We start from the raw sequence: 26,129 nt of genomic DNA, 5'->3' as shown, positions 1-26,129 counted from the left end.
GGTTTTATAGAGGGTTATTAAAAGAAATAGCCAAGTGAAAAGCGAGTTAACGTTTTGTCAAGGGCTTACTTAGAACAGTATTTGGCATGTGTTGTATACAACAACTGTTTATTAAACAGAATGAAATTGCTTGTTTATTGTAAAACCTGACAAGGACATTGGCCTTTGAATTTTAGGACTACTATTAAATATCTCATGGAAAAATGGAATGATCTTTGCGCAGTTTTCCATGTAGTGCTCTTATTTAATTTTGTTACTGTCATTCTCTCATTTTGAAAACCACTTTACTTGGCTCTCTCATTTTTTAAGTTGTTGTGTCTGCTTTCCTGACTCTCTTTGGGTTTGCTCACTGGGTAAACCCTGAGGCTGGGGCCTTTGCTGCTTTGCCATTTGTCTACCTTCTCAAGAACATACCTCTTTTCTCAGCTCTGACTCTCATCTTTGTGTAGGTAATATCTCTCCTCCAAGCTCTGTTCTCACATTTACCTCCACATAGCTGATGACTTCAGACTTAAAATCTGTACCCTCGTATCCATTCTTTTGTCTCATTTCAATCTGTTTTGCATACTGTTTTGAGATTAATTATAGACTTTTAATTTCAAAGAATCACTGTCCTTTCAGAAAACCAATATGGACTGGAATGAGCGTTACATAAAAGTCACAGAGCATGCTATCGCATTAATGATTCTTCATTAACCTTTATACCAGTGCTTGTCCAACATGGTCATTTTTATCACAGTGTTTCTTCCCTGTCAAGCATGCCATGCTTCGTTTCTATAAAGCCTGGAAGTGTGTATATTCTAGGTCCCTGGGAAGGATTTGCAGGTGGGAACAGGGCATTTTAAGTTACTTTTTGTTGAGCAATTTATTTTTTAATTAGAAAGGAAAAGAGATATAACAGAAGGACCAGGTTGGGAAAATATCACAAGTATGCTCTTTAGAAAATAGGTAATTCAGACAGGGTGCAACATTGAAAGTATTCCATTAAAATACCAGTGAGATCGTTTTTACTCTATCAGATTGGCAGACTTTGGTTAAATCAAGTGATGCAAAGGGTATGGGAAATGGGAACTCTTACGTTGCTGGTAGAAGTAAATTAATTCAGCTATTTAGGAGGGCAGTTTGGTAGTATCTGTTAAAAATTACGTACCCATGTGCAATAATTGCATGTTTGCTCATCTATACAAAGTCACGGCACTTGAAAAATATTTTTAAAATTAGAATAATTAAAAATACTAAGTTAAAAAGTGAAAATGACAGCAAAAGTGATTTCCTCTATCTTCAGATACTGTGATTTTGTTTTGGAAATTCATATTTTAAAAAAATATGTTGATTGATTTCAGAGAGAAAGCAACATCAATGATGAGGGAAAATCATTGATTGGCTGTCTCCTGCACGCCCCCTACTGGGGATCAAGCCAGCATCCTGGACTTGTGCCCTGACCAGAATCAAACAGATCTGGTTTATAGGTTGCCGCCACACCGGCCAGGCTGCAAGTTCATATTCTTAATAAATGGAAAGCAAAGGCCATAGAATCATTATATGCTATTGAGAATTGAATTTCGAAGTAAGGTTAAATACTTATGCATTGAATAAACATTGATTTAGGTCTATAGAACAGTACTGATAATAAAGTTGAGATGGTATTTAGCAGATATAGATAATATATTTTGGAATTTAAAAAACCCTCTGTTGACATAGATGACAAATTCTGTTATGATCTTTTAATTACTTGCTTTTTTGTAAAAGGGAACATATTTTCAGTTCACAAGCTAAAGTCAAATTGAAAGTACAGTTAATTTTGAGATAAAATATTTAATTTTTTTTCACTGAACCTCAGTCATTTTATTTGTGATTTACTCTACTAAAAATTTTTACTGGTATCAGTGAGTTTAAGTTTTGTTTTAATGGCATCATAACATTTTACATTTTTTGCTGCCTAATGTTTACATTAAACCACACATCCAGTTAGCCATGGATATGTCAGTATACAATCTGTAATTAACCAACTACATGTTACTAATTAATTTTTAGGTGAAGTTCACCGATAGAGCGTGAATTAGACCCTGAAATTTAGTCTCCTTGAGTTTTAACGTCTGGTTTCCAGGCTTGCTTTCCTGTTTTACAAAGAAGTCTGTGTACTTCAGAATCCAGTGATTCAGGATAGGGCTACCAAATAGCATTTAATCTTTTTTGTGTGTGAGGCAGTAGGTAGGGAAAGTAATGGGGAGTAGGGCATTATTTTAGTCTGGAAAAAATAGAGGTCACCTTGAAGGGAAATTTGTTGCAGATATTTGTGGGTTACTTTGAGATTTACAAAATTATTGGAAACCAGTAAAAAGCTTCACTACTACTTCCTTCTTACAGTATTGAGGTAAAGTAAAATTATATCTGTAGAAACTGAAAGTCTAATTGTAGAACTTGCATTCTTTAGGGAGCTCAATCTTTAAATCCTATATAAACCAAGGAGTTGCCTATCATTTTCTAAAAATTTATCTTTATTGTTGAAATTATTATAAATGTCCCTTTTTTCCCCAATGACCCCTTGTCTGTGTCTTTTCACCCTTTAAGTCATTTGCTATTAAGAGGAATGCTTACCCAGTCATCATGGCTTAGGGGTTGAGCCTATGAACCAGGAGGTCACAGTTCGATTCCTGGTTGGGGCACAGACCTACCTGGGTTGTGTACTGGATCCTCAGTGTGTGGCATGCAGGAGGCAGCTGATCAATGATTCTCTCTCATCATTGATGTTTTTATCTCTCTTTCCCTCTCTAAAATCAATAAAAATCTATTTTTTTTAAAAAGGAATTCTTAAGAAAGCCTAATGAAATTACATATTTACAAAAATAGTTAAAAATAATTGATATCTCTAAGTGAGGTAAAGCGCTTACAGGTAGAGAGACTGTTAGTACGATGTTATCCTGGAATCTACTAAGGTATAAAATTGCTTTGGTTATGAAACAGTGCATATGAGTCATCACTGCACTTGTGATTTTTCTGACCACCTACAATGTGGTAGAAGCAAAATGTTAATGTAAGTCTTGGCTTCCTTTGGGAAGTATCTCTGGTTGGTATGTAACATTATTGCTTACTAAAGAAATGTTTATAGTGAAAACGCTAATTTTAAAACAACTATTGATATTGCATAATGAACAAAAAGTTGGTAGCCTTCAGGATTTAGGAATATTTTTTGCATACTAATTTCTGGTGCGGGCCAAAGAAAATTTTAAAAGTTGTCATGTTGCTGAGGTTATTTTGAGTGACATAAATAGATTCTTCCTGGTTGGAGTTATTGAAAGAGTACAGACTTTCTGAACAATAGTTTTTAAACTGTATGAAGAACTTTAAATATATTCATACCTTTTTAGGAACTTATGGTAGCAAAGTAAGCTGAGGTATAGGAAGAATTATTTACTAATATTTTGGCACAGTATTATGCATATTAGAGAAATGCGGGGGGAAACCTGTGTTCAACGTTAGTGGAGTTAAATTATGGTACATCCACATGCCTTCCCTCTGCCCCTGCCACTGTTAGAGTTAAAGCTGTGCCGTTGGACAAATGGCCACCAGCTGATAGGAACAGCCTGGTTGGTTATGTCCTCACGGAAAGCTGGCTTTGGCGCTTCTTTGGCTTGCTCTTGAATACATTTCAGTAAAGTCCAATCAGAACAGCAGCTCTAATTGAATTTAATCTCATCCTCACTTTGTACAGGATGCAGTTTCAACAAGACAGAACAAAAATTTAATCATGTAACATTTCCAAGGGTAAAAATGGATTTTTGTCAAGGAAGCTGGAGGCTTAGGGTAGCTGCCCCCCATGGCCTGCTTTTCGTTAGGCCACCCCACGTGGTTCCTTCTGGACTGGCGAGGCCCACCTTGCGCCCCCCTGAGCCTGTCAGGCTTGGTGCGTGGCCCCTTTTTGTCCACACAGAGCAGGTAGAATCTAGGACTTTGAACCAAGGCCCCGCTTTGTAGGACTAATTCTGGCCGAACCACTTGAGGGTGTGATGTTGGACATGCTGCTTGACTTTGAGAGAGAGGAAAACATCAATGATGAGAGAGAATCATCAAACTGTTAATTGGGGACAGTTGTACCCAGCTTGCTTTACTGTTGAAGGGTTTTAAGATAAAATAACAGAGTCCTTTAAAAAAATCTATTGCATATTTATATTATTTTTTTTATCTCACCCAAGGATATGTTTTTATTGATTTTTAGAGAGAGGAAGGTGGAGAAATACCATCGGTTGTCTCCCATACATGCCCCAACCCGGGATTAAACCCGTAACCTTCTTTGGTGTACAGGACAGTACTCCACCAACTGAGCCCCTCTCTCTAAAATCAGTCAGTAAAAAAATTTTAAAATTAAATAAAGATCACTTGGGGGTGGTAGTTCCTTCTAACCCTGAAAATCAGGCATTTTAATGGACACAGATAGTGACAGCCACCGTAATTCATACATCCTATGCTCTGTTTGTTTACTGTTCTTTATAAACACCCAGTGAATGCTTACCTTCATTGCTTTGGTGATTCCATTTCCTTTGCCTGAAATTCCCATTTGTTGCCATGTTTCCAGCTGCTACCCATCTTGCAAGTGTAGCTCAAATTCCACGTCTTCTAAGAAAGCTTGACCTTACCAGGCCACAGTGAAGTACTTCTCAGTGATTCGATTCCGTAGTTTCTTTATTATAATTCCTCCGTATGTACGTGTTCTACTTCCCTTAGGTTGTAAGCAGCAATTAATAACACTGACATGTCATGGATGGCAGTTACATACATAGGGATTTTTTCACTTTTTAACAAAAATCATTTGTTATTTTAGGCAGGTATTTTGTGAGGGGAAAGTAGGGGAAGGAATGGGAAAAAGAAGGAGCAAAGGGATGGATGGTGAATGGATCTTAAAGGGAGTGAGGGAGAGTAGAAGAATAAAAAGGTATGAAACGGGCCTTTCTTTGGGTTTATTAATCTATGTATATCCTATTTTAGTTTCTGAGTATCATAACCATTTTATGTTTTTCCCTAGGGTATCTGGAGGGATCACTCGGGTTTATTAATAATTGATGTTAGTTTGAAAGCCTGCTATAATCTTTTTTTGTCATTAAAACTTAAAGAATTCTCAAGGATTTTCTACTTACTATATAAGTTACTGAAAACTATGTTTTTAACTTTTGAATTTTAATAGCAAAATATGTTATTATGAAGTGTTGCTACAAAGCCATGTTCAATTTGGGGAGAAAAAAGGGACAAGAAAGATATTTGTAGTAATTCAGTCTCTGATCAGAGTCTGAGCTTTTATTAGCACCACACTCTAACCAACTGAGCTAACCGGCCGCACAGAGTCTGAGCTTTTAAAGGCCTACGTAGATAATGAGGGAGAATAAAAGGAAAGGAATAAAAAGGTATGAAACAGGATTTTTCTTTGGATTTATTAATCTGTGTATCCTATTGTAGTTTCTGAGGGTCATAAACTAATTTTTATATTTTTATTAATTTTGACCATTTATTTTGTGAGAATATTTTTTAGAGTTGACAAATCTCTCCTGTGGATAAAAATTAGTCTCTTGTTCGAAAGCAAGTAAAAATTTACTTCTTTTGCTAGGGAATAACATGATCACACTAATTTTTTTGCACTATGGTACCATAAGGTAAGAAGTGTATTTCTATTTTATGTTATTTATGTAGCTTTTAGTGAAAGCAAAAAACCATTTACTGATGTGATAAATACATAGAAAGCTTATTCTGCAAGTTTTTTTTAAACTACCACTGTCATTTATTTGACAAACCATTTTCTGTAAATAATCGGTATGTTATTTTTCACTGACTTTTTTGACAGCTAGCTCAATTTTCCTTTAAATATTAAGTCATTAGTATTGTTGAACACTGTTTAATGGTTTTAGATCAGGCTAAGACCAAGAAACATTGTACCTTATAAAAGTAATAATAACTAGTAAGTTTGGTAGTCAGTATACTCTAGTGCAGTGATGGCGAACCTATGACACGCGTGTCAGCACTGACACGCGTAGCCATTTCTGATGACACGCGGCCGCATGCCGAGGATGAAACATTTGCGACTAGAGTCTTGGAGTTAGTTTTTTCCTCAAAGTGACACACTACCCGAGTTATGCTCAGTTTTTTGGCGAAGTTTGACACACCAAGCTCAAAAGGTTTGACACACCATCACTGCTCTAGTGGTTAATGGTTTGGAGTAAGAGAAACCCATCTCTGCCACTATGCAGTCTTGGGAAGTTTCATATGTCTGAGCCTCTATTTCCTCATCTGAAATGAGGGTAGAGCCATTCATCTTACCAACAAATAATAAATTTATTGAGCTTCTATGTACCCAGAACCATAATGTATTTTGGGTAATAATAGTACCTTCTGTCATAAAATTGTTGGAGGCATTCATTACATTAGACAGAATGCATGCTCTGAGAGTTTGTAACACAAAAGTGATTGGTAAATGTTAGCTCTTATTTTTAAAATATCGCAAATACATTTTTAAAAGTTCTCTAAGAGCCAAAATTGTTTCAGGGAATAATTATATATCCAGGATATGTCATTAAATTAGGGTATGTGTTAGGTTTCTTTTAAACATTGGCATGAAATTCGTATATTTTAAGGTTGACTTTAAAAACTAAAAGTTGTAACATCTTTGAACACAACTATAAATTAAAATCAACTTTAACATTTCAGGAAAAACTTTATAGTTGCATGTATAAATGTATATGCTATGTGGACCAACTCCATATTCTATTGTTTTTTAAGATAGAAATATGTGGATCACTAATAATAGGGAAGTAATTATGTTAAGTAATAACTAAATACATGTGGTCAGTCTTATTAAAGTATTGAGGACATATTTGGACACCTGGAAAAGCTCTTCTTCTTTTTTTAATATGTTTTTATTGGTTTTAGAGGGAGAGAGAAACATCGATGAGAGAGAACCATCAGTCGGCTGCCTCCGATATGCCCCCTACTGGAGGATGGAGCCCATAACCTGGGCATGTGCCCTGGAACGACGCTCAACCAACTGAGCCATAGCAGCCAGGGCGAAAAGCTCCTTTTAACAGTATAAAAACACAGTTTTAAACATCCTTATGCTGTGTGATAGTTTATTTTACAAATGTAATTATAGGATTTTCCTTTGAAAGTGGTCATTATACCATTGGCTAGTCCTGAACTGACTTAGTATTAAGGTCTGAATTTAAGAAAAGAACTATTCCCTCCTTCCTTTCTAATTTTCTCTCTTGCTTTCTTGAAATACAGGTAAAGTCCTTTCCAGAATATTTCATATATTCACACACACACACATATATGTATCTATACAAATGTATATGTTTCTCCCCCGTTTTGTTAAATAGTGATGGGTGGGGAATGGCTTAATCTGTCTTAGATCTATAATCCTTATAACATCACTATAATGCTTATGATAGTATTGTTGGACAGAATCATGAAACATGTTAATTTCAGTTTCAGGGCTCCCCCAAAAAGACATTTAATAGATTCATTGTAGTTTGTTTACTTGAAAGCTTTTCTTTTTTAACTTTATTATTGATTTGGGAGAGAGGGAGGGACACACACAGAGAGAAAACATCAGCTTGTTCCACTTATTGATGCACTGCTATGTTGCTTCTTGTATAGTTCCTGACGGGGACCAAACCTCAACCCTGGTGTATCAGGACAGTGTTCTAATCAACTGAGCTGCCCGGCCAAGGCCTACTTGAAAGCTTTTCAGTGATTAGGAAAAACTCCTTTCTTGTTTAAAAGTTTGATTAACCATAGCATCTTATTATACTAGCTAATTAGTTCATTAAGATTTTAATGTATATTTATGGGAAATTTTTATTCTAACAGTCTTTATGATTTGTGGCATTTGACCTGATATGTAAGCCTAGAACACTTTAGAACTAGTAACTGTAACTACTACCATCAGTTGAGTACTTACTCTCTGACAGGCAGTGTTCTAAAGGTATTGAATGGATGAGCCAACAATAACCCTGTGAGATCTCCTTTTCTCAGATGAGGAAACAGAATCACAGGAAGGTAACTCAGTTTAAGTATTATAGCCAGGATTCAAGAACTTTTGTGCTAATCTTTCCTATCCAATACATAATTTCTCTCCCTTAGATTTTACAATCAGGATAAATATTTGAATAACTAGTGGCCTGATGCACAAAATTCATGCAAGAGTAGGCCTTCCTTCCGCTGGCTGCCGCCACCGGCTTCCCTCTGGCACCCAGGACCTGGGCTTCACTCGCAGCCCCAGCTTCCTCTGGAAAGTTGTCCAGAAGGACGTCCGGTCTAATTAGCATATTACGCTTTTATTATAGATATGTAAATATAGTCATAATTTTTTAAAAAAGAGCCTGAACATTCGCTGAGCTCTGTAATTAATATTGGATGGTTGTATTAGATTGTGCAGGAAGGTACACCATAACAGATGGCTAGGCATTAGCACAACTAGGAATGGTCATCAAGATTTTAAAACCTGGGATTAAAAAGTATCTGTATTTAAGAATGAATAAATATTGTTTTTCAGTGTGGTTTCAGTAATACTGGTTTAATTTTGATAAATCGGCAGTTAATATTGTCTTGATGAGTAGATCAGTTCAGCCTGGTTCACTGAATATTTAATAATGGATGTAGCTAAAATCCTCTAGAATGTTCACATGAGGATTAATTTTCTCTTCTCTTTTTCCCCTTTAGTAAAATAAAACAGGGTCTGTTACCTAGCTTGGAAGACTTGCTGTTCTACACAATTGCAGAAGGACAAGAGAAAATACCTGTTCATAAATTTATTACAGTAAGTTTTTATACTTCTCTAAAACTTGTTAAAAATCAGCAGTACTGAATCAATACAGAAATATTGAAATGTAATCTTAAAGGTCATTTGACATTAGATTCTGACTGACACTATTTCTCTTATGTTTTCAAATTTTCATTATGCTCATTTCAAGGTAATCAGTGAAAGAAAAAGAATGAGAAACCTATCCACAAAGTGTGTAATAGTGACACTAAAATGTCGTATACTATATATTCAGGTCCTGGGTAGAAGTGTTTATGTACAGGAATAAAAACTTGTAGTTGGAAAAAGCATATACATTATTTGCACTATATATTTACAAACTCTTATTTTTTTAAAAACAGGCACTCAAATCTACAGGATTGCGAACATCTGATCCCAGGTTGAAAGAGTGTATGGATATGTTAAGATTAACTCTTCAAACAACATCAGATGGTGTCATGCTAGACAAAGATCTTTTTAAAAAGTAAAAATTTCTGCCAAACATTTAATGGTGATTGCTGTGCTATATGGTGATTTTTATTTTATAACAAAATTGCATCGTTTAAGGCCAGTGCTTCCTGTGTAATTGAAACAAAAAGGGGGGATTTATAAACATCAGTTGTTTGAAAAACTTGGTGCACATTAAGGTTTCCTAATACATTGGGGCTATTGTATACCTTCTGTGAAACTGCTCTAGAGAAATGTAGCCGTGGATGCTTCCAATGGATAGTACCTGGGGATTGCATTCACTTGACAGAGCCTCCGCTTTGTCCTGCTGTGGCTTACATTGATATCCACTTCACCTGATTGTCTTGAGGCTGTCTCAGCATGGTCTCTGCTTCCTTCTCACAAGGTGACTCAGAGGACATCATAAAATGAGAAGGCTTCAGACAGCCGGTATTCCTAAGGCTTACAGTTCTTCTTTGTCTGTTTCTCTCCTCTCTTCAGTTGTATTAATATATAGGCTTTTGACTATTTTCATTTTCCTCAAATATTTAAAAACTAAAGATGACTTTGGAGATGAATGCCTCCATTGGGTAGATTGAGCACATTTTTTGCTTCCCTATACATGCCTATGTATTATTTATCTTCATTAATGTGTCCCTACTAGTCTGGTTACTTAATGATTTAATGGACAGCATGGTGTAATAGTATTTTAAACTACTAATCAAGTGGAAAGCAGTATAAACTTGTCAACATTACTGTAAGACATTGGCTTTTTTTCAGACCATAGGATTAGGTTGAAATCCCAAAGAATTCCAGTATCGACCTTGAAAATTTATTTGTATGTCTATATGTATTTATCTTTTATTTTCTTATGGGGATTGGATGATTTGTTCTAGATGTCTCCTGGGAATATCCTGGAGTTTTAAGTTATCTAAAGGTGTGAGGATTTTTAACTGAGATCCTTCACAGTTTCCTGGCATGCTGTAAAGCATTGCTGACAGTTTGGGACTATCTTTTTACCACAAGGTTCATGATTCTATTAATTCAGCTGACCTAATAAAGTATAGACTTTGGCATATCTGAGAATGAAGTTGTCAGAGAGATGGTAGGTAGATCTATTGATAATAGCAATGAGGATTTGCTTTGAAATTTTAAGTGAAAGCAGCATTTCACACTTTTTTAGTACTGTTTAAAATTTTTTGTGCTCAATAAACATGTTGCTATGATTTAATCTGAAATTAAAAGTAATTTAACTACATTGATTATAAATCCAGGAAACATAATTATAAATTTTTCTGGCCGAAACCGGTTTGGCTCAGTGGATAGAGCGTCGGTCTGCGGACTGAAAGGTCCCAGGTTCGATTCCGGTCAAGGGCATGTACATTGGTTTCGGGCACATCCCCGGTGGGGGGTGTGCAGGAGGCAGCTGGTCGATGTTTCTCTCATCGATGTTTCTAGCTCTCTATCCTTCTCCCTTCCTCTCTGTAGAAAATCAATAAAATATATTTAAAAAAATAAAAAATAAAAAAATAAATAAATTTTTCTGCCCATAATTACATAAAAAACAACCACCATTATTTTAAACACTAATCCAATCATTTAACAAAATTGATTATTGTAATATAGGCAGTTCCCAATAGGACAAATGTGTACTAGTATGTAAGCAGGCAGGAAAGTCTTAAGTCTGTAGGCATAAGGGTTGCTCTTTCCAGCCCTAGAATGAGTTGATTTTAAACAGCTGAAAATTAACCTTTTCAAAAAAAGTTTTCTAGTTAGTGTTGCCAGAAATAAAACTACTTCACCTCCATGCAGGTAGAAATGAGATGGTATAGTGAAATTCATTTCCCCAGAAAATAATTTATAAAGATTTTATTGAAGTCAGTAATTTTGATGAAAATACATTTTTGGTTAACATATTTAGCCTTTGAGGATAATCTGAGAAACACCTATTATGTATGATTTTTTTTAAAAAAAATTGATTTCAGAGAAGAATGGAGAGGGAGAGAGTTAGAAACATCAATGATGAGAGAGTCATCAATCTGCTGCCTCCTGTACACTCCACACTGGGGATCAAGCCTGAAACCCAGGCATGTGCCCTGACTGGGAATCAAACCGTGATCTCCTGATTTATAGGACAATGCTTAATCACTGAGTTGTGCTGGCAGGCTGACTTTTTTTTTTAAATGGGAAAATTAGTTCTGAGCATATTGTTTGGAGTATAATCTATTTGAAAGTTGGAGACTGCCTGTTAAGTCAATTATTTTTAATGCTAATAACCCTTAAAATTAATAGAAGTAGGAAATTTATGTTGAAAATGAATGCCATATTCATGCATTTTTAACTATAAGTATTAGAATTAATTTTATGTGTAATAATTTTTGGTCTATTCTCTTTGGGGGGAAAATGAATGGTAATCTTTGCATTTGTATAATGTTTTAATTTTCTTTAAAAAATTCAGGGTTATTTTACTTTTGTAAAATACTGACTATACAGTTTTGTTAATTATAAAGCCTCCTTTTAAAAGTGCTGATAATTTTAAATAGTTAAAATAGTTGGTAGTAGGTTAATAATTTAAATTTGTTTGGCAGTTCTCATTTTCTCATGCATAATTTCTTAAAAATAAGGATGTGTATTTGTTTTGATACAGATACAGCGATTTAAGATCAGGAATTGTCTTAACTTTTCTGCGGAGTAATGTATTCAGTATATTTCTTGCAATTCTCATGTACAAATTGAATTGCTATTTGGAATATATTGCTTGTTACAAATGAATGCCAAAATTTAATATTTTTTTAGATTAACATTATGAAGGTATCAAAAAAATTTATCAAAATTTACTGAAGTAATGTTATCTCTGGAGTAGCAATTATTTCTACATATATAGGTTAATAATGGAAAATAGGACTAATTTTTTATGTTCTCATTGGGGCACATCATTATCACTGAAAACCTATTTTGTTTTATATCTTTTTAATTTTATGTTGATCAAGTGAGTATATATTCTGAGTTTGTATTAATAGTTAAAAGTGAGTAGAATAATGTAATTATTTTGGTGAGTCAAATAATATAAATCAAATTATACTACATTATGTATATAATTTCATTTAAAATTCATTATTTTTATAAGCATTTTAATGTTATTTAAGAGACATTAATCTGACTAAACAAAGTTGATTTTATCTACATTTTTTAGCTTAGAAATGCAAATTTTCCAAAGTGTAATTCAGGAAAAATATGTTAAAATACAAAACCAGCTTTTTGGAAATACTAGTAATAGTTTTATAGGAACTAAGAGATTAAAGTCTAATTATTGTTAACTAAATTCATCTTTAAAATAGTTTCATTCATTTTTAGAGAGAGAGGGAGAGAGAGAACATGGATGTGAGAGTGAAACATCAATTGGCTGCCTACTGCATGCCCCCTACCAGGGACTGAGCCTGAAACCAGGCCTGGGATAATGCCCAACCAACTGAGCCACACTGGCCAGGGCTAAAAACTTGTTTTTAGATGGTCTTGATATTTAACCTAATGAAATGTTCTGTTATTTTAATCTTTGATATAATTTTTTTGGCAATCTAATTTATTTTGTTATCTTGTTCAACAGCTTATAAGCAACTCCATGAAGGCTGCTTAAAGGAAAGAAACTATAGAAAGAATATAATTTCTAGAATTTAGTTTGTTGTATAAAATTATTAATTTCTCTGTTGTTTAAATATTCTCCTAATATTGTTATTACCAAGTACTCATATTTGAAGGGCATTCAGTCGACTTATTTTTTCTCACATTCCACAGATGTGTTCAAAGCAACATTGTTTTGTTGACGCAAGCCTTTAGAAGAAAGTTTGTCATTCCCGACTTTATGTCTTTTACTTCTCATATCGATGAGTTATATGAAAGCGCTAAAAAGCAGTCTGGAGGAAAGGTAACATTTTAATGTGAATATTTTCCTAAACCAATCACTTAATAAATTCAACTCAACTTGAGATATGGAGAGTCAAGTTGTTAGTTTTCTAGTGTTTTGCTAATTAACTTTAAATGAAGCCATTGGATAAAGTACTTTTAACATTTTAAATATTTGAGCTTGTTATTTTGGCTAACAAGTAATCTAAGTTTATGAATTCTTGATTTTCAAATGATTGAGATGGCTTTTAAATCTTTAATAAAAAGTAACTTTACTGGGAATTTCTGCAGATATGATATTCTCAAACATTAAATATTTTTAGTTTTAAAAATCCTCTAATACTAAGAGTTATTAATTTATTTCTTCATATTGAAAGGTTTTAGACAATGAAACTCTACTGGTATGACCCTGATTAAAGAAATTCTCTAGTTCTTTCCCATATTAAAAAATACTCAAATTCAAATTCCTCTTTTAGACTCTGTGCTTTCCTAGGAAGAGAGAGTACTTTGGAAAACAGACGGGATGGTGGAGACTGAGAGAAATGTAGATTTCACCTGTAATTCTCAAAGCTGTTGTGCCCTTAGTTATTATGAATCCTACCTAATAATAGACAAATATGCACATTGGCCATACCTCCGACACGCCCACCATCCAATCAGAGCGAGTATGCAAATTAACCCAACCAAGATGGCTATAGCCACAGAGACCAAGGTTTCCTAGGTAACAGAGGAAGCCAAGCTTTCTGCCTGCCCTTGCCAGGCCTAAGCCTCCACTCAAGCTACAAAGTTTCAATTATAGAAGGTAAACAAATTCAAACAGAAATGGCGGCAGAATGGAGCTTGAGAGAGCAGGCCAGGGTTGTCCCCGGCAACGGGAAGCAAAGCTTTCCGCACACCCTGGCCAGGCCCACCCGCTTAAGGCAACAAAGTTTCAATTATAACCCTGACAGAAATGGCTGCCGGCCGCGGAGGGAGCCCCAGGCTTGGCTCTGCTCCAGGCTACAAAGTTTCAATTGTAGAAGGAAAATAAATTCCAGATACCAGGGCCTCCGCTTGTGTTGCCAGGGGGCATGGCCTGCCTGCAAACCACCACAGGCCCCTCGCTCAGGCTGCCCCACGCCCCAAGGGAACCCCACCCTGATGAGGGACATCCTTCAGGGCAAACCAGCTGGCCCCCACCCCTGTACCAGGCCTCTATCCTATCTAATAAAAGAGTAATATGCAGATTGATCATCACTGCAACACACAATGTAGCTGCCCCCATGTGGTCAAAGATCCTGCCCCCAAGTGGACACAAGATGGCCTGCAAGGGAGGGCAGTTGGAGGCGATCAACCCTGCAGGAGAGGGCAGTTAGGGGTGACCAGGCTGGCAGAGGAGGGAAGTTGGGGGCAAACAGGCTGGCAGCAGAGTGGTTAGGGGGTGATTAGGCTGGCAGGCAGAAGCAGTTAGGGGCAATCAGGAAGGCAGGCAGGCAAGCAGTTGGGAGCCAGCAGTCCTGGATTGTGAGAGGGATGTCCGACTGCCCGTTAAGGCCCACTGGGATCGGGCCTAAACGGGCAGTCGGACATCCCTCGAGGGGTCCCAGATTGGAGCGGTTACAGGCTGGGCTGAGGGACAACCCCCCTTCCGTGCACGAATTTCGTGCACCGGGCCTCTAGTATTGTTACAAAAAACTACAAAGCCACTAAGTGCTATAAAATAAGTATTCATTGGTGGAAACTAAATTGAGATGAAATTTTTGGTAGACTAAAGCAGTGGTCGGCAAACTCGTCAACAGAGCCAAATATGAACAGAGCAACGATTGAAATTTCTTTTGAGAGCCAAAAACCGACTTCTGCGCATGGGCCACGAAGTTTCAATCGTACTGTATGTGCGCGCCCGCCCGCACGTGGCATTTTGTGGAAGAGCCACACTCAAGGGGCCAAAGAGTCACATGTGGCTCGTGAGCCGTAGTTTGCCGACCACGGGACTAAAGTATTATTTTCTTGTATTATATCTGTTAATTTCTAATATTTTGATTAGGTTGCAGACTATATTCCTCAACTAGCCAAGTTCAGTCCTGATTTGTGGGGTGTATCGGTTTGTACAGTAGATGGACAGAGGTAAGTTTCTTTCAAATCCATGAAAACCATCACTCATTTGTAAGTATGAAGTCATTTGCAAAACATGCAGGATTTCATGAAGTTTATGAAATTTGTCTTTGGGAAATGCTCACACTATAGGCACAGCCACTGACAGATGAGGGTCTAGCAGAATTATAGAAAGGATAATGATGTGAGGTTACTTCGGAGAGTGATTTGATTTTAAAAAACAAATGAATTAAGGAGAGGCCCTTGGAAAAATGGATGAAGTTGGCAATGTTTTTTTAAGAATGATTTTTTTATTGTGCTGTGAATCAGACATAAAGATTTAGTATCTTGTTGTAATTTGATTTTGTCAGTTAAAAAGAAAAACATTTTTTTCTTCATTTGAGGACTTAGCTCAGAGGTATCACCCAAGGTAATTCTTTTTTAAATTAAAATATAACATAAAATAAGGTATACAACACCTACGTGTATACAACTTTATTTATAGCATAGATGTAATTTACCCTAGATTTTGTGAAAACTGACAGGTCATTTAGCCTTATAATTTTAGGTTTATTTCTGAAGAAAATGTCCAATTAAAGCTTTCCTTTCCCATTTGTTAAATTCTGATCTGAAGTGCCTTTATTCTAATCTTTTCATTATTCTTATTTTCCTCAAGTATTTATAGTAAAAAAAAAAACACATAGTTTAGTTTATTCATTTTTGAGATAAGGAATCTCAAGCCCAGAGATCATATAATACTGGAAGAGCTGAAATTTGCACCTAGGTCTCTTATAGTGCATTTGAGTAAATGTTAATCTAGTCAAATAACATTTTATCCTCATTTGGGCCTGTAAAATATACTAAAATGCCATGAAAGGACACAAATCAAGGAGAAAATGTGGCTTTATCCTAATGGAGCACATTCCAGTAGGCAGTGAGGAAATGGTTTATCATGTAACGGAAATGTTTATATTTAGAGAATCATTACTATGTAATGCTTGCACATGGCTTTTCTTTTAAACATTGTGTGTAGAGGTGATTCTTTTAGTTTAGTTTTCTTATCTAGAGAATTTTAAAGACGACTTTGGACTATGTTTATTTTATTTTATTTATTTATTTTTTATTAATCCTCACCCAAGGATATTTTTCTATTGCTTTTTCTTTTCTTTGAGAGAGAGAGAGAGGAAGGCAAGGGGAGAGAGAGAAAGAGAGACATTGATGTGAGAGAGACACATCCATTGGTTGCCTTCTGCTCGTGAGCCTGCAACCATAGTATGTACCCTTGACTAGAATCTATATATGTAAAAGCCTAAGAGACAATTATGACTGTTTGCTATGACTCACACTGACCACCAGGGGGCAGATGCTCAAAGTAGGAACTGCCCCCTGGTAATCAGTGTGCTCCCACAGCCAATCTCTTGTGGTCTCTCCCCCCGGCCAGCCGGCCCCTGTAAGCCCTGATCGCCAGCCAGGCCGAGGGACACGACACGTGTACGAATTCGTGCACCGGAACTCTAGTCAAATATGATGCAAATATCTCTCTGTAATTAAGCTTATGTTATAATGGCGTCAGTGAGGATTTCTCTACTTCATGTGCATTCCAATTTGGTAATATATGAAGTTTTTTTTTTTTTTTTAAATATATTTTATTGATTTATTGCAGTGAGGAAGAGAGAGGGATAGAGAGTTAGAAACATCGATGAGAGAGAAACATCGATCAGCTGCCTTTTGCACGCCCCCTACTGGGGATGTGCCCGCAACCAAGGTACATGCCCTTGACCGGAATCGAACCTGGGACCTTTCAGTCCGCAGGCCGACCGACGCTCTATCTACTGAGCCAAACCGGTTTGGGCAATATATGAAGTTTTTTTTATTCGGTTTTTATCTACATGGTGATAAATGATTACTATTAGTGCTAGTTATACTGGATGCCATATATAATGGTGCTGGAATTGTAAGTAGATATGGTTGACAAGATGAAGCATTTATTGATAGGGTCTCAGAGAATGGTATTGAATCTAAATTGTGCTCCATTTAAAAATTAACCATGGTCTAGCCATGATTAAGGCTATGAGTAAAAAAACAAGTGACTAGTTTCTAAAAGGGCTAAGTGATTTTATATGATTGAATACAGGAGGGCCATACCTGCTTGCCCTGAGGAAAATTTTTACATTATTAAATTGTCTAATTTGGAATTATTTTATTACCCAAGTACTTTTAAGGTTTGGCTTTATTTGCACTGTTCCTCTTAAAATAAACATACATTTATTTTTTAATATCTAAACTTGTGGTTGAATTATGGGGAAACCATTGCAAATTAGCATTCACATGTAAAAATAACACCAGTGACTCCAGTTTATCCTAATTATTATTTAATCTTCTTTTAAATAGGCATTCTATTGGCGATACCAAAGTTCCATTTTGTCTTCAGTCCTGTGTAAAACCTTTGAAATACGCCATTGCAGTTAATGACCTTGGAACAGAATATGTGCATCGATATGTTGGGAAAGAGCCAAGTGGATTAAGATTCAACAAACTGTTTTTAAATGAAGATGGTAAGAATTATATAAAAGTTGGTCAGGAAAAAGATATCTTTACTATGTAAACCTAAGTGGGTCATTTTTTGGAGGAGAAAAGTAAAAGCATTCATAGTTTCATTTTTCATAGAATTCTGTGAAACCAGTGGAATGTTTTAATCACCTACTTTTTAAATGGTTATTTTAGGCATCTCATACCACTGGAAAGTGGAATAAGGATAAGGTAGGGGTGGGAGCAGGTTGAGATTTTTACTTTATAATCACATAGGGGAATAGCTTTATAGTAAAATCTCACACTATCTGGGATTTGCTATCAGAGAATTCATGGAGTGCAGATGGAGTGCTAGGTGTGACTGTTACTGTATGTTGGTAATTATTGAAGCTAAAGGATAGATATACATGGGTGTTCATATTTCTGCTTTTGTATATTGTACGAGGGGCCCAGTGCACGAATTCATGCACCTTGAAAGGAACTGTGGGCTCCGAGGCTGCAGTGGGCAAAGGGGCGGGTATCGGCCAATCCTCCGGGCCTCCCTGTCGCGGCTCCCCCTCCACCCCCCGTCCCCCGTCCCCTGTCTGCCTGCAGCCCCGCTCCTGCTGCCAGCCCCGCTTGCACCCACTGCTAGCGCAGAGCTGGCGCTGTCAGCAGGTACAAGTGGTGGCTGCTGCCCCCATCGCCCCGCAGGAGCCAGGGGGAGGTGGAGAAGACCTCAGCATGTGCGAGCGCCAGGTGGGACTGTGGCGCACGGGAGGAAAGAATTTTCAGTAACCCCCAGAGGCTCAACCCAATGACAGTGCCCCCCCCTGGTCTGGTGCCCCCACTCACCTGCAGCACCATCCCGCCGTGGCCGGCCATGTTCCGCGCCCGTCCCCTGGTTGTCAGCGCACGTCATAGTAACCAGTTGTTCAGTTGTTTGCCATTCAGTCTGTTTGCATATTAGCCTTTTATTATATAGGATAGGACAGGACAGGACAGGATAGGATATATTTGAAAACTTCCATATGTTTTAAGTGGTGGCCCTGATTGAGATAATGTTTTTGCTTTTTCTGTTTTGTAACATTTAATATTTGAAAGAAACATTTTACGTTAAATAGTTAGACAACTAACAAGCCTTATTACTTTGTAGGGATCCAAAAGAAAAGGGAAGACAAAGGTAGTTAGTACTTTTGATCCCTTAGCAGTTGGTGTTTTAAATCTACATATCAATGTGTAGATTTGTTTCTATCTTTCAGTCTTTCAGGCACATGCTAGGTTCCTCATTGTGTAAATTAAGATAATTGAAAAAAGTGAGAGTGAGGGAATTCAGTAGTTGCAGTAATGGTTTGGAGAAATACTTTTGTATTTTTTCTTTATTTTGGATAAAAATGAAATGTGATTTATAGTCATTGTTTTATTTTTTTTAGTGAAGTTAAAGGGTATTTTCTCAGGTTTCTTTTCCTATTTGAGAATGATTACATTTTATTCTTTTATCATAATCTTTCTAACCTGATGCTACATTTGACTTTATGGAGATTACCATAAACTCGTAACTTCAGTAAGGACAGTACATGCAGAAGTACTTTATTTATTAAATTCACTGAAATCAAGTTTTAATGTGGGGAAAAAGATTTAATACGGGAAGAAGAAAAATTAACATTTTTCTATGTAATGTAAAATAGAACAATCTAGGAGGTTCTGGTGAATTGATTGGTGGTGGTTGTTTTTTTAATCCTTACTTGAGGATTTGCTTTCATTGATTTGTCGAGAGAGGCGGGGAGAGAGAGAAAAATTGATCGGTTGCTTCCTGTACGTGCATGGGGCCTCGGGCAATCACCAGGGCGGGGTGAACAGTGATTGTCAGGTTGATGGGACTTGGATATGGTGCTTCCCTGCAGCAGCAGCAGCAGCAGGGCTCAGCAGTGAGAGCATGGCGCCTGCCAGCACTTGTGTCTGTGAGAAAGCTGCCCCAAAGCCAGACAACTCAGTTCCTCCCTGTAGGTCTTTCCCTGGTGCCTTTTGAGCTGCTGCCTCTGCCCTGGGGCTCGGAGTGAGTCCAATAAGTCCACATGCAGGCCCTTTCGTAGGAGTGCCCTCCCTCTTAACTATAATCCCTGCTGGTTTTCACAGCCAGAAGTTGTAGGGGTTTCTCTTCCTGGCACTGGAATCCTGGGCTGGGGAGCTTGGTGTGGGTCTGGGACCCCTCAGTTTTCAGGGGGCCTCTGAGCTGCGAGTTTCCCTCCTAATTTTTAACTTACACACACAAGCCTGTTCAAGTCTCTGCCCCTCCTACCAATCTCCATTTGGCTTCTTTATATTCTTAACTATAGAACTTCTGGTCAGTGTGAGCTCATGCTGTTCTCAGTTATGGCTGTAGTGTAGTTTAGTTTAATTTTGATGTGATCTTTGGAGGCTGCCAGTACCACCTTTACCTATTCTTCTGTCTTGACCAGAGTCCTCTATTTAAGCGTTATGACTTGCTGGGGTGCTGGTGCTATTGTTATCCTAGTTTACAGATGGGAAAACTGATGCAAGGTGAAGATCAGTCAGTTGTCCATAGTCAAATAGCTAGTAAATGGCAGAATTAGGACATTTGGATGCACTCTTAACACTACTAATCACTACCTTCTGTACATGAATTTTTGTTCACATATATAATTATTACTAGAGGCCCAGTGCGCGAAATTCGTGCACTCGGGGGCGGAGGGTCCCTCAGGTCGGGCCTGCGCCCTCTCGCAGTCCAGGAACCCTGAGGGGGGCGTGGAATGTCCAACTGATGGCTGGAGCAGGCCTAAGCACTGCTGTGGAGGCGGGAGAGGCTCCTGCCACTGCTGCTGTGCTTGCCAGCTGTGAGCCCAGCTTAGGGCTTCTGGCTGAGCGGCGCGCCCCCTGTGGGAGTGCCCTGACACCAGGGGGCAGCTCCTGTGTTGAACGTCTGCCCCCTGATGGTCAGTGCATGTCATAGCAACCGATCATTCCACAGTTCAGTTGATCTGCATCCTCTAGGATAGCAGCTTCCTAGAGGTGCATTACTAGTTTGATATGTAAGTGATTTTAAGTGCATTCCTCCACACTCCCCACCGTCCCCCCAAAGAAATAGATATATGTTCACAGGAAAAACCTATGCATTGCAGAAAATGATATCAGGTATTCGAAATAATGCTATTGCTTTTATGTGTTTCAGATAAGCCACATAATCCTATGGTAAATGCTGGAGCAATTGTTGTGACTTCATTAATTAAGGTAAAATGTTGACATTTCCTTTTTACCTAATACATTTTTTAAATAACTAAAGCATAATGTGAATTTTGGGTTATTTATGTAGAACTATATAAAAAGTTCTTTTGGTATAAAATTAGGATATCTATTAATGTAAAAATAAGTGATATAATTTGAAAACAGATGACTCATTATAAATTTCAACAGTTATTCTTGACCTGAAGATCTGGCAAAAATTCAAAAAGTCTCTGCTGAACAATAGGCACAAGTTTTTCTTAAAGTTTTGATATATTTTTCTTTCTGTTCCTTTTGGCTCTTTTAAAATGAACAGATGTAAACAGAGTTAAAAACATTTTATTGTTTAATGTTTGTCATCAACATATATAGGAACAAATGTTCTGGTACTTTGTGTTAAGGCAAAGTACGTTTACCCTTTAATCTCAAGTCTTTTACATTTTCATGAACTCTGATTATGATTTTCATTTGAACTTGTTTTATTTGGTTTACTTCAATCATACTAGTATAATAACTGAAATAATTAAGACTTATTCCAATTATTAAGTTACATTATTTTTATTATGCTTTGGTTTGCATTATATGTTTTAATTTTTTAAAAAAAATTTTAGTGTCTGGTTTGCCTTAATAATTGGAAGCTCTAATGTAATGCTTGAAATTAGTATTTGAAAATAGTTCTGTTGTGTGATATTGTTTAGATTTTAATTTTATAAATTTTATTTATATTCAAATAAATTTCATTTGTATTTGGAACATTTATGTGCTGTCTTAGTAAATCTGCCTGTGTGTTCCAAGCTTGAAAAAGTAAATGTCTGGCTTTGTAGGTGTGTGACTGAGGGTGGGCTATCTTGGCTAGACAAAGAATGTTTGAATGTAAATTATGCTCTTGGCCCAATTAATAAAAATTCATCTACTTTGTATGCTAGAAATCCTCTGTTTCATGAATTTTATATACTTATGAGAAGAGGCCTTTAAATTAGAAGACTAATCTTAAGAATATGTACGTTTAGCTGCTATTTTAGGGCAAATACTTTGAAACTATTGACCCACTTAATCCTTGTAACTCTAGTGAGGTAGCTACTATAGCCAAGTGTTATTTTTTAATGTAACTAATTCAGTAAGCTATGGAAATTTTCATTTTGTCCATTATCTAGTTATTTATGACTGTTTAGCATAAGAGAAAAGTTGTCATTTTGAGGCGAAAAGAAACTATTTGTCTGTTGTAGAAAAGTATAATATGAATATGTGCTAGGCACATCCCTGCCTTCAGGTGGCTTACATTATAGTGTGGAGTATACACAAATAAGTGGGCCCTTACCATGCAGTGCAGTAAGTACCGCAATGAGAGAAAAGCCTCATTAATAACAGTTAGATTTGAATAAGTAACTTGAATTAGAGGTGAGCAAATTTTTAATAATATATTATATGTGTTAATAATGCTTAATGAAAAAACTAGAATGGTTCTGAACCTTTTGTGAATCTTCCCAGAAAAAATGTTCACATGCCCTGATTTTATGTGACTTTTTGGGGAGTTCACAGACCCTTGAAGCTGATCCATGGATCCTAGTTTAAGAGCTCTAACAATAGTATCAAGAAAGGGCATATGCAGATGCCTTTCTTAACTGCATTCATCTTCTGTTTAATGATTCCTGGGTTTAATATACCACACTGCAAGGCCGCATGTGGGAAATGCATGTGTGGTCATACCATACCGTCACTTCATTAGTTTCACTTACCATGGTCATTCACAAGCCATGAACTTTACATTAAGCCATATTAATGTGAGCACTTAGAAACAGTTAAAACACACATACACAGTGTGGTTCAGCGTCCAACAGAGCAAAAATTTAACTGAGTCATCTTGTATTTGCAAATTTGATCAGTGATTTTAAACTTATAAAAGTTTCAAATTTACTGGAAATGAAGCATTAGGGTATGGTTTATATTTAAGTTCACTTTCTTTGAATTTTTATTTTGATTGGTTTTTAGAAAGTGTTTTACAAGGGTTTTTTTGTTGTTGTCGCTTTCTAAATGACCTTTATCTAAATCTAGAGGTACATCAGGGGTAAGCTTATAATACTTAGACTCTTCAAAAAAGGAATTGAAAACTCTTATGTTAATTGTATGTCATCTCTGCGAGTCATATGGTCATGTACTGTTTCTGAGTTGGTCATTGAAATTGGGGGAATGAAACCATAGCGGACAGGTTCTTCAAGCCCAGCCCTCGTCCTTGACATATGTGCAGCGAGGCAATGGCATGGGTTTTAACTGCAGCAGCATCGGGCTTGAGCTAAATCTCCTGATTTTTCTGTTTGCTGTTGCTCTTAATTACATCTGTTTCTTTACCTAACACAGTTATATTGTCCAAGAAGCAGACATTTTATTTTCTGAATTTTTATTTATACAAAAGATACAAATTTATTGGCTTAAAAGCACGTCTAATTTTCAGTGGTGCATAGTCATTCTTGAGACAGCAGTGTAGAGCTAGGCCTTTGCTCAAGGAGCACCAGAGTTTGGGTATTTTATCATGGCTACTAGATTAGTTAATGTCTTTCAAGCTATTTTTTTTTCTCGTTCAAATTCAAAACTGTATTATGATGCTATTAAAATAGTCTCTTCATGTTATTTCCATTCACACACACACACACACACACACACACACACACACACACACACTAAGTAGAGTCTTTAGTAAGACTCTTTATTTCATAATTTTGTAGTATTGATATTTTTTCCTTGTAGGATTGGTGGTGATCCTCAGGAAATGGGGCAAGAGGCAGAACAAGTGGTCAAAAGGATTAGCAGATTGTGGAAAAAGGAGGATTTGGACAGAAGGAACCTGTTGCATAAATTCTTAACTACTAAACTTTTAGGAAACCGCCAATATTTAACATTTTAAACAAAGCTATATAGGTAAATACCTTCATAAAAGAAATGTCATTTTGTACAGAAAAAGACCATAATAAATAAAACATAAAGGTATTATACCTCCTCTCTTTATTTCTATGTTAGCTACTAAATTTAAAGGAATACTTTTTGATATAGTTTGTTTTATTGGATGATGATGATGTGATCACTTGATTTAAAGAAAAGAGGAAAAGTAAATTTGAAAGGAGCACTGTTATTCTGGGTGGAATAGTAGTATTCTTATGTAATTTTTTTCTTTCCAGTGGTAAAAGTTTCGTGTAGTTGTAAAGTTAAGCCTGGAAATAATAACTTTTAATAAAGTTTTGAATTTGAAGGTTAGGGTACAAAAATGAGGATAACATATTACATGATTATTGCCACACTTCTGCTTTTTTATTTTAAAAGAGTTACATTGTCTTCTTTGTTTACGTATCTCTATTCTAGTGGTAGTTTCCTGTGTTTGTCATTTGAAGAAGCTGATTTTTAAAGTCAGAAGTATTTTCTAATTTAAAAAATCAGAAGTTGTTTTTCCTTCTTTCTCTTAAAAGGAGTTACTCATGCTCCATGAAAATCTGCCTGCTGTGAAGCTCGGTTTGCTTCTGTCAGCGATAACCTGTCAGGCTGGCTGGGAAGCCCCGTTTGTAAGGCAGTTTGTGGCTCTGGGGCGCAGTAGATGATGCCTTGGGCTTGCTGACATGCATAAGAAAGGGTGGTATTGGTTTATTACTCCATGTTTATATCAGTTGGTGTATTCAACGTTTCTTTTAAATGAAAAATAATTTATTGCCAAAGATTTCACTTTTTTTGTTGCTTTATTTTTAAGCAGATTTATTGGCTTAAGAGCACATCTAATTTTCAGTAGTGCATAGTCATTCTTGAGACAGCAGTTGGTGCTCACTTAGAGCTAGGCCTTTGCTCAAAGAGCACCAGAGTTTGGGTATTTTATCATGGCTACTAGGTGTGATTCTCTCTTTTAGCTTTTTAATTAATGTCCTTCAAGCTATGTTTTTTAATCTATGAAAAAAATAGTTTTTTAAAACATTATTTTTTTTATCTGTAACACCTATTAAAATACTCCATGTATTTAGCTTTTAAAGCATTCTCTATGGCAAGGTTAAACTTGAGAGTATTTTGTAAAATTTTTAGTTACTTTGTTTTGCCTTTCTTCCTGTTAACAGTGATATTTTCACCTGTTAAATTGTATAATACATGATTTAATTCATGAGTATGTTGTAAAAACAGGCTGTAAAAACACTCTTAAGTAATAATAGTTATATTTTATCAGCCAGTGTTAAAACTCACTGCCTCTTTATCAAATTTTCATTCATAAAATTTATTTAAAGGAATGTAAATTCTTTAATATCTTTGATAGGTATGTTTATAGAAAAATAAATATATATAATTTTCTAATCTCAGGGTCTGATTACTACCTTTTCAAACAAGCCATGTGGTTTGCTTTTTTAAAGTCATTTGGTCAGCCCTGGCTGGTTTGGCTCAGTGGATAGAGCGTCGGCCTTCGGGTCCCAGGTTCAATTCCTGGTCAGGACACATGCCCAGGTTGTGAGCTTGATCCCCAGCGTGGGGTGTGCACAAGGCAGCCAATCCACGATTCTCTCCCATCATTGATGTTTCTCTCGCTCCCTCTCCCTCCCTCTCTGAAATCAATAAAAACTTTTTTTTTTAAAGTCATTTGATCAGTGGATTAAGAATTTAGTGAATATATTTTGTCTAGTTTTTTTTTTTTTTTTTAAGTTTTCCTGCTATACTTAATGTAACTTTTCAAGATTAAAATAACACGATATCAGGCTGGTCCGAGTGCAGTGGTGTCTTACAAAAGAACACGATATCTCTAATAATGCTGCAGTGATTTAAAACTGGAATAAACATATTCCTGGTCATAGGGTTTTTTCCCCCAAGAGTAAAAGGCGTATTAATAGCTTTAGATTATTATCAGTTTTCAAATCTCAGTTTTCATATATGCTTTTTTAGAAGTTAATCTGCCTTTAATCCAGGTTTCCTCCCATTTTCCAAAAGAAAGGTATACTTCTCATGTGTCCCAAATGTTACTGTGGTGCACTGCTTCCGGTTCTGAAAACCTGCTGGGCACCAACAAAAGAGAACATTTTGAAATAACGGACTCGGCGGCAGTGAGGATGTGAAGCACTGTAGTGACTGGGAGCAGGTCCTCTTGTAATACCAGGTTGTTTCCCGCTCTTTGGTTTCAGCAAAATAGAAAGAGGATCTTAGTTTTTGTAGCAGCAATAAGCATAATTTT

General features: G+C 36.5%; 1 protein-coding gene across 5 annotated transcripts in view; it reads left to right on the top strand.

Annotated features, from left to right (window-relative positions):
• The window catches only part of GLS (glutaminase), a 64,776-nt gene that overhangs the window by 2,875 nt on the left and 35,772 nt on the right, over window positions 1-26,129 (top strand). For 4 of the 5 annotated variants that reach the window (XM_054723271.1, XM_054723273.1, XM_054723272.1 and 1 more), the window contains exons 2-7: window positions 8,704-8,800; window positions 9,145-9,266; window positions 13,022-13,151; window positions 15,153-15,232; window positions 17,591-17,754; window positions 20,898-20,956. In XM_054723271.1, coding sequence (XP_054579246.1) covers window positions 8,704-8,800; window positions 9,145-9,266; window positions 13,022-13,151; window positions 15,153-15,232; window positions 17,591-17,754; window positions 20,898-20,956 — 652 coding nt within the window. Of the gene's footprint in view, window positions 1-8,703; window positions 8,801-9,144; window positions 9,267-13,021; window positions 13,152-15,152; window positions 15,233-16,642; window positions 16,808-17,590; window positions 17,755-20,897; window positions 20,957-26,129 lie in introns of those variants that run through there. The other variant, XM_054723275.1, reaches the window with a different exon arrangement.

The sequence above is a fragment of the Eptesicus fuscus genome, chromosome 11 (genome assembly GCF_027574615.1).
Source record: "Eptesicus fuscus isolate TK198812 chromosome 11, DD_ASM_mEF_20220401, whole genome shotgun sequence".
Lineage (NCBI taxonomy): Eukaryota > Metazoa > Chordata > Mammalia > Chiroptera > Vespertilionidae > Eptesicus > Eptesicus fuscus.
Note: the sequence above shows the minus strand (reverse complement) of the source record. Positions and strands in the feature narration are given on the sequence as shown.